At 52.8% G+C, this 9,024-nt stretch overlaps 1 protein-coding gene across 1 annotated transcript in view; it reads left to right on the top strand.

Annotated features, from left to right (window-relative positions):
* The window catches only part of kcnb2b (potassium voltage-gated channel subfamily B member 2b), a 313,792-nt gene extending 305,034 nt beyond the window's left edge, over positions 1 to 8,758 (top strand). Inside the window, exons 3-5 of the mRNA XM_046293049.1 lie at positions 1,700 to 1,910; positions 6,249 to 6,431; positions 6,671 to 8,758. Coding sequence (XP_046149005.1) covers positions 1,700 to 1,910; positions 6,249 to 6,431; positions 6,671 to 8,340 — 2,064 coding nt within the window. The 3' untranslated portion in view covers positions 8,341 to 8,758. The remainder of the gene's footprint in view (positions 1 to 1,699; positions 1,911 to 6,248; positions 6,432 to 6,670) is intronic.
* Positions 8,759 to 9,024: the final 266 nt, after the last annotated feature.

Genomic DNA, 9,024 nt, shown 5'->3' on the forward strand with positions numbered 1-9,024 from the left:
TCTCTCTCCTTCCCTCCCTGCCTCTCCCTCTCCCTCCCTCCCTGCCTTTCCCTCTCCCTCTCCCCTCCCTGCCTCTCCCTCTCCCTCTCCCTCCCTCCCTCCCTCTCCCTCTCCCCTCCCTCTCCCTCTCCCTCTCTCTCTCCTTTCCTCCCTGCCTCTCCCTCTCCCTCTCCTCTCTCTCTCCTTCCCTCCCTGCCTCTCCCTCTCCCTCTCCCTCCCTGCCCTCCCTCTCCCTCTCTCCTCCCCCTCTCCCTCCCTGCCTCTCCCTCTCCCTCTCCCCCCCTCTCTGCCTCTCCCTCTCTGCCTCTCCCCTCCCTCTCTGCCTCTCCCTCTGCCTCTCCCTCTCCCCTCTCCCTCTCTCCTCTCTCCCTCTCCCTCTCCCTCTCCCTCTCCCTCTCCCTCTCCCTCCCTGCCTCTCCCTCTCCCTCTCCCTCTCTCCCTCTCCCTCTCCCTCTCCTTTCCTCCCTCTCCCTCTCCCTCTCCCTCTCCCTCTCCCTCTCCTTTCCTCCCTCTCCTCCCCCTCCTCCCTCTCTCTCCTTCCCTCCCTGCCTCTCCCTCTCCCTCTCCTTCCCTCCCTGCCTCTCCCTCTCCCTCTCCCTCTCCCTCTCCCTCTCCCTCTACCTCCCTGCCTCTCCCTCTCTCCCTCTCCCTCTCCCTCTCTCTCTCCTTCCCTCCCTGCCTCTCCCTCTCCCTCTCCCTCCCTGCCTCTCCCTCCCCTCTCTCCCTCTCCCTCCCTCTCTCCCTCTCTCCCTCTCCCTCTCCCTCCCTCCCTCTCTCCCCTCTCCCTCTCCCTCCCTGCCTCTCCCTCTCCCCTCTCTCTCCTCTCTCTCTCTCTCCTTCCCTCCCTGCCTCTCCCTCTCCCTCACTCCCTCCCCCTCTCCCTCTCCCTCTCTCCCTCCCTCTCTCCCTCTCCCTCTCCCTCTCCCTCTCCCTCTCCCTCTCCCTCCCTGCCTCTCCCTCTCTCCCTGTCCCTCTCCCTCTCCCTCCCTGCCTCTCCCTCTCCTCTCTCCCTCCCCCTCTCCCTCCCTGCCTCTCCCTCTCTCCCTCTCTCTCCTTCCCTCCCTGCCTCTCCCTCTCCCTCCCTCTCCCCCTCTCCCTCCCCCTCTCCCTCTCCCTCTCACTCCCTGCCTCTCCCTCTCCCTCTCCCTCTCTCCCTCCCCTCTCCCTCTCCCTCTCACTCCCTGCCTCTCCCTCCCCTCTCCCTCTCTCCCTCCCTCTCCCTGCCTCTCCTCTCCCTCTCCCTCTCCCTCTCACTCCCTGCCTCTCCCTCTCCCTCTCCTCTCCCTCCCCTCTCCCTGCCTCTCCCTCTCCCTCTCCTCTCTCCCTCCCCCTCTCCCTCTCCCTCTCCCTCTCCCTCTCCCTCTCCCCCCTCCCTCTCCCTCTCCCTCCCTGCCTCTCCCTCTCCCCTCTCCCCCTCTCCCTCTCCCCTCTCCCTCCCCCTCTCCCCCCTCTCCCTCTCCCTCTCTCCCCTCCCTCTCCCTCTCCCTCTCCCTCTCCCCTCTCCCTCTCTCTCTCTCTCTCTCTCTCTCTCCCTCCCTCTCCCTCTCTCCTCTCCCTCCTCCCTCCCTCTCCTCTCCCTCTCCCTCTCCCCTCTCTCTCTCTCTCTCCTCTCTCTCTCTCTCTCTCTCTCTCCCTCTCCCTCTCCCTCTCCCTCTCCCTCTCTCTCCCCTCTCCCTCTCCCTCTCCCTCTCCCCTCCAGATCCTGGCCATCCTGTCTATCCTGTTCATAATTCTCTCCACTATCGCCTTGTCCCTCAACACCCTACCAGAGCTCCAGGTGCTTGATGAGTTCGGCCAGGCCAACGACAACCCCCAGCTGGCCCATGTAGAAGCCATCTGCATCGCCTGGTTTACCATGGAGTACCTCCTCCGCTTCCTCTCCTCACCCAACAAATGGAAGTTCTTCAAAGGTAGATATATACACCTGGTCCCAGATCTATTTGTGTTCTATTTGTGCTTGTCAACTCATTATCATGTTTGATAGTACAAACTGATCTGCGACCAGGTCATATAGGCCAGACCTGCCTTTCAACTAAACTGGTTCTAATCCACTGCAGGATGGATGATGAGTGGGGTGTGTTGGTGCCAATTTCTCCTCTTTCAACTCCTTCGACCAGGGTGGTAGTCGCACATTTACCTCAAATCAGGAAAGAGTCGTTTTGGTAGAGGTTGTTTGAGGTTTTCCTGTACTGTTGTTCGAGGTTTTCGTGTACTGTCGCCAGGTTTTCAGGCAGATGTTTTATTCCTTCCAGAGGCAAGTGTTCATGTTTCTGAATAACAACGAGCAACAGTTAAATGAGCTTTTTAAAGTGAGGCATGGGGAGGGGCTCTATGCAGGGTTTTCCAGCACAGATAGTCTACGGTGCTTTGAGTGTGGGGATTTGGGACATAAGAGCTTTGTGTGCCACATAAAGGCTGTAGACAAGGTGAGGGCACAAGCGCCATTGGGGGAAATCGAGGTCAATGTGCAGAGGGCCATGAGACGCAGGCAGCAGAGGCTGGGTCTAGTCAGGTTATAGATGGTGATGTAGTTGAGGCTGGGTCTAGTCATGTTATAGATGGTGATGTAGTTGAGGCTGGGTCTAGTCATGTTATAGATGGTGGTGTAGATGAGGCTGGGTCTAGTCAGGTTATAGATGGTGGTGTAGATGAGGCTGGGTCTAGTCAGGTTATAGATGGTGATGTAGTTGAGGCTGGGTCTAGTCATGTTATAGATGGTGATGTAGTTGAGGCTGGGTCTAGTCAGGTTATAGATGGTGATGTAGTTGAGGCTGGGTCTAGTCAGGTTATAGGTGGTGGTGTAGATGAGGCTGGGTCTAGTCATGTTATAGATGGTGGTGTAGATGAGGCTGGGTCTAGTCAGGTTATAGATGGTGGTGTAGATGAGGCTGGGTCTAGTCAGGTTATAGATGGTGGTGTAGATGAGGCTGGGTCTAGTCAGATTATAGATGGTGGTGTAGATGAGGCTGGGTCTAGTCAGGTTATAGATGGAGGTGTAGATGAGGCTGGGTCTAGTCATGCTATGGATGGATGGTGAATGAGGAGAGTACAGTGGGGAAGGGGAAGAGACCAGGGGGTGAGGAGGAGGGAGTCTAGAGGAAGAACAAAAAGGGGGAGAAGAAAGGAGTAGGGAGGTTAGGGGCTGGGGTGGTTAAAGGCACCATGGAACCTTTGCCTGGGGGAGGGTTAAAGGCACTATGGAACCTTTGCCTGTAAGGGGGGGGGGGCTGACCAGAGAGGAAGGGCAGGTGGTCAGGATGGGAGATGGAGATGAGGGGGAGGAAAGTGAGTCTGAGGAAGAGGATGATGAGGCTTTTATTTCAGACTCCTCCTCAATGGGTCCGGAGCCAGTCAAGCAGAGGGGTCAAAGTCCACGGTGAGGGACCTGACAAGGTTCCTGAATGAAACCAATGGAAAAAAATGTAATCTCTAGGCTTTTTTTGTGATCTGAGAGAAAGTTTGTAAGATCAATACAACATGCTATAAAAAACGAGGGTCTTGGTGTCCTCTCACCCAGGAAACGGTTTAGGTTGAGGAAGTGAGTCACAACAGGAAACGGTTTAGGTTGAGGAAGTGGGTCACAACAGGAAACGGTTTAGGTTGAGGAAGTGGGTCACAACAGGAAACGGTTTAGGTTGAGGGAGTGGGTCACAACAGGAAAGGTTTAGGTTGAGGAAGTGGTCACAACAGGAAACGGTTTAGGTTGAGGAAGTGGGTCACAACAGGAAACGGTTTAGGTTGAGGAAGTGGGTCACAACAGGAAACATGCTTTAGGTTGAGGAAGTGGGTCACAACAGGAAACGGTTTAGGTTGAGGAAGTGGGTCACAACAGGAAAAGGTTTAGGTTGAGGAAATGGGTCACAACAGGAAACGGTTTAGGTTGAGGAAGTGGGTCACAACAGGAAACGGTTTAGGTTGAGGAAGTGGGTCACAACAGGAAACGGTTTAGGTTGAGGGAGTGGGTCACAACAGGAAACGGTTTAGGTTGAGGAAGTGGGTCACAACAGGAAACGGTTTAGGTTGAGGAAGTGGGTCACAACAGGAAACGGTTTAGGTTGAGGAAGTGGGTCACAACAGGAAAAGGTTTAGGTTGAGGAAATGGGTCACAACAGGAAACGGTTTAGGTTGAGGAAGTGGGTCACAACAGGAAACGGTTTAGGTTGAGGAAGTGGGTCACAACAGGAAACGGTTTAGGTTGAGGAAGTGGGTCACAACAGGAAACGGTTTAGGTTGAGGAAGTGGGTCACAACAGGAAACGGTTTAGGTTAAGGAAGTGGGTCACAACAGGAAACGGTTTAGGTTGAGGAAGTGGGTCACAACAGGAAACGGTTTAGGTTGAGGAAGTGGGTCACAACAGTGTGTAAAGGTTTACCTTCAGACACTGTTTAGATGTATATTTTCTTTCTGACACTGGGGCTTTTTGAGCTTTGCTATTGGTCTCTTTCTCTGCTGGCTTTTCTCCCACTTCTTATTTGTAGGCCTCCAGGCTAATTTAGCTGAGTTTACGTAGGGACCTGGGCAGTTTTGTCCTGGTTAAAGCAAAGGGAGCACTTGTAAGAGCTAGGTTCTCCATGCTCAAGCAGATGGATGCTCCCAGCTCCTTCTTCTTTGGTTTGGAAAGACAGAGCCGTGAAGCCAAAGGGTCGTCTTCGGCTGTCTGAACGGAGGGTGACCTCTGTGGTGGGGGAGATGTGGCTGTCTGAACGGCGGGTGACCTCTGTGGTGGGGGAGATGTGGCTGTCTGATGGGCGGGTGACCTCTGTGGTGGGGGAGATGTGGCTGTCTGATGGGCGGGTGACCTCTGTGGTGGGGGAGATGTGGCTGTCTGATGGGCGGGTGACCTCTGTGGTGGGGGAGATGTGGCTGTCTGAACGGCGGGTGACCTCTGTGGTGGGGGAGATGTGGCTGTCTGATGGGCGGGGGACCTCTGTGGTGGGGGAGATGCAGGAATGAACTGTGGAGTTGTATAGGGCAGAAATGTGAGAACCTATGTGTGCTCAGGACTTGTTAGAATTTAACCCTCCTGGGGGAGTTTGAGGTGGTGGGAGGTAAAGCCCTCTACAACCTCTGCGTTAAGGTAAAGCCCTCTACAACCTCTGCGTTAAGGTTAGGAACATTAGGAGCCTAACAGGAGTGAAGGCACATCAGTGGCAGGTGGTATGTGGGGTGGAGAGTATGGTGGGTTTTAGATGGAGGGGGCTCTACAAACCCCCAGTACCAAAGAGGACAGTGGACCTCCAGTAGAGGGTTCTACATGGAGCCCTGGCCACTAACAGCTGGTTGGCACGGGTTGAACCGGGAGCCGGGCAGGGGTGTCTTTTCTGCAAAATGAAAGACACTGTGATTCATGTGTTTTCAGGTTAATAACCATTAATGTCTCTGTTGGAATGTCTGTGTGACAGGTTGGGGGTGGGTTTTACTGTTGGGATGTTTATAAATGGGATACAGCTATTAGAATAAGGAAAAGGCCTAATGTGTGTAGTTTAATTTTCTGTTGGCGATCTGGCTAACAAGGAGGAACAGGGTCAAAGGTGGGGGAAAACAGAACCTAAACTATATTTAATGGGATGGTCTCTGCCTTAGGGTGGGGGGTAACAGAACTTATACTATATTTAATGGGATGGTCTCTGAGTGCCTCAGGGTGGGGGTAACAGAACTTATACTATATTTAATGGGATGGTCTCTGAGTGCCTTAAGGTGGGGGGATAACATAACTTATACTATATTTAATGGGATGGTCTCTGAGTGCCTTAGGGTGGGGGGATAACAGAACTTATACTATATTTAATGGGATGGTCTCTGAGTGCCTTAAGGTGGGGGGATAACATAACTTATACTATATTTAATGGGATGGTCTCTGAGTGCCTTAAGGTGGGGGGATAACAGAACCTATACTATATTTAATGGGATGGTCTCTGCACGCCTCAGGGTGGAATTTGAGTTCTATAAATGATGAAAAGTGTGGAAATTTTTCAGGAGATATGGTGTGTTAGGGGAGCTGTCTGTACAGCTGGGGAAGATTTGGTTATTGTGATGTGTGGTGGTGTTTTTGTATCGTGGTGTAGAGGGCAAGGTGAGTATTGTACCTGTAGGCAGTACTGCAGTACAACAGATTTTTGGGTGTTTTGTTTTTAAGGGGTGGTGTGGGTGGTGAGGTTTTAATGAAATGAGAACGTTTCAAATTAAATAAAGACAAAAAAAAGTCCAAAGTCGCTGTCCCTCTCTTTCTCTCCCTGTCTGTCTCAAAGGTCCCCTGAACGTCATTGACCTGCTGGCCATCCTCCCTTATTATGTCACCATCTTCCTTACGGAATCCAACAAGAGTGTTCTACAGTTCCAGAACGTTCGGCGTGTGGTGCAGATATTCCGGATCATGAGAATATTGAGGATTCTGAAGCTGGCCAGGCATTCCACAGGGCTGCAGTCTCTAGGTCTGTATGCATGTTGTTTAGCCCGGTGTATCATAATCCTGGTCCTGGGGACCCAAAGGGGCCCACATTTGAGTTTTTTCCCCTAGCACTACGCAGCTCAGTTGATTCATGGAATCAGGTGTGTAGTGCAAGGGGGGGGGGGGTGTAAGTTTAGGTCCACAGAACCAGGATGAAGAAACACTGGCGTTTGCCTCATTGAGGACATTGAAGTTTTTCTAATGTAATGTAATGTAATCTAGGCTTCACCCTGAGGCGGAGTTACAACGAGCTGGGCCTGCTCATCCTCTTCCTGGCCATGGGCATTATGATCTTCTCCAGCCTCGTCTTCTTCGCCGAGAAGGACGAAGACGCCACCAAGTTCACCAGCATCCCCGCCTCCTTCTGGTGGGCCACTATCACTATGACTACGGTGGGTTACGGTGACATCTACCCTCAGACTCTGTTGGGTAAGATAGTCGGGGGTCTCTGCTGTATCGCCGGGGTGTTGGTCATCGCTCTGCCCATCCCCATTATAGTCAACAACTTCTCTGAGTTCTACAAGGAGCAGAAGAGGCAGGAGAAGGCCATAAAGAGGCGGGAGGCCCTGGAGAGGGCCAAGAGGAACGGTAGTATCATCTCCATGAACTTGAAGGATGCGTTCGTCCGGAGTATGGAGCTGATGGATGTAGTCGTGGAGAAAGGAGGAGAGGACAACCAGCTGTCTCCCAGCTGGGCCGGCACGCACAAATACACCGCCTCCGACATCAGCCTGAGGTCGTTGGATAAGAAGTACCCCGAGTCCGTCCTCCTGGGGTCCACCCACCGCATCACCATCACCACCTGCGGTAGCCCAGAGCGGAGGCCCCTCAGTAGCTTTCAGTATAAAGGCCGTATCCCAGAATTCAGAGGCGGTACCTCTCAGCTTCTTAACACTCAGAACCTTGAGATCATGTTCAACCAGCTGACCAGGTCTCAGTCCTTTACCAACCTCAACACCTCCTGCTCTGTGAGCACTATGAGCACCTCCGCCACCACGGCAACCTCTGTATCTTCGCGGCAACAGCACCCAGGGTCCCCGCCCTCCCCGGCCCGGCCCCCACAGGAAGTGGAGCTGGAGAGGCAGGAAGTCCCACCCTCTTCCTCGACAGAGCCCCTACCGAAGGAAAGCGAAGCAGTACACAGCCTGTGGGGCATGGACAGCTTCGCCAGCTGCAGGGCTGAGTTCGGGGAGGGCTCTGGATACGGAAGAAAGTTCCCTCCGTCTCTCGACCTCCTCCCAGAATCGAGGGTCAACAATGTCCAAAGCCTCCAGGATGCCGCCTCCCTCAAAAACAGCATGTATGAGTTTGTCCCCTACAACCAAGATGGCTGCACACAGTTCCCGAGAGACGACGCGGAGAACATCCGTAGCACCCTGAGAGACGGCATCAACCTTGTCGGCAAGGGGACCGAAGAGCTAAAGGAGAACTTCATCAAGGGCCCGTCCACCGAGCACCCCCCGACACCACCCAGCACCACCTCACCCCATGACATCAGCTTCAGCTTCCTGGAGAATGAATCCCCAGAGAGGGAGACCTCGCTGCTCCATCCCAGCACAAAGGCCCTCATCCTGGGCACAGAAGACGAGACCGGCCCCCTGTCCCGCGACAGGCTGGTGGTGGACACCCCGCCAGGGGATGAGGAAGGACAAGGTTCGTCCAACGAGGAGAAGAATCGGATGGAAGCGGCGGGAACGGCAGGGGGGGCACCGGCTGGGAACTGCACCCAGGATGTGGTGGTGGTGGTGGTGGGAGGAGGGGCAGGTGGGGAGGGCAAGGTCGACAGCAACCAAAGTGGACATGACAAAGCAGAGAACCACATGTTTACACCAGAGATTAACCTGATGCCCAGGGACGGCAGTATGTCCCCGACCTGCGAAACCAGCATGTAACCCACTGGGACTACGTTTCATTAACCTGACCCTTGACCTGCTGAAAAAGACCGAAGATGAATGAGGAGATATTGGAAAAAGAGAACACAGATAGTGAAATAGTGGAAGAGATATTTGCATGGCATGACATGTGGGGCTCAAAACGAGAAACTCATACGGACAGAGATCATTTATCCAAGTATGAGGACATTTTTCTGATCCTGATGTATATTTCAACCGTGTTCCTTTCTATTCTAGCAACAAAATGCACGGAGGGATTTATCTTTAAAAAGCATGCATTTAAAAATAAATACATATACATATTAAGTACTTGGCTGAAAGCGTTCCACTGTACGTAATATGACAGCAAAGGCAATGCACAGAAGAAGAGACAGAAGAAATCCATGTTTGCCAAAAAAGGTACAAATATTTCCAATGTGAGGAGAATGGAAGTAAATAAATTGACAGACTAACAAACTAACTGACAAACTGTATAGTGCCACAACTCTTTCCCTATATAGGGTAGTGCACTACGTAGGGCATAGGATGCCATTTGGGACGTCGCCAGAGTGTTGCAATGTAGCGACCTATGACAAACATATCACAACGTTTCGTGGAAATGCAACGTGTATAAAAACCACAACAACATGTTTTTGGCGTTAATGATGAGATTTATGTGAACTTTAATGTCAGTAACATTCTTGT

Source organism: Oncorhynchus gorbuscha, linkage group LG12, assembly GCF_021184085.1.
Source record: "Oncorhynchus gorbuscha isolate QuinsamMale2020 ecotype Even-year linkage group LG12, OgorEven_v1.0, whole genome shotgun sequence".
NCBI lineage: Eukaryota > Metazoa > Chordata > Actinopteri > Salmoniformes > Salmonidae > Oncorhynchus > Oncorhynchus gorbuscha.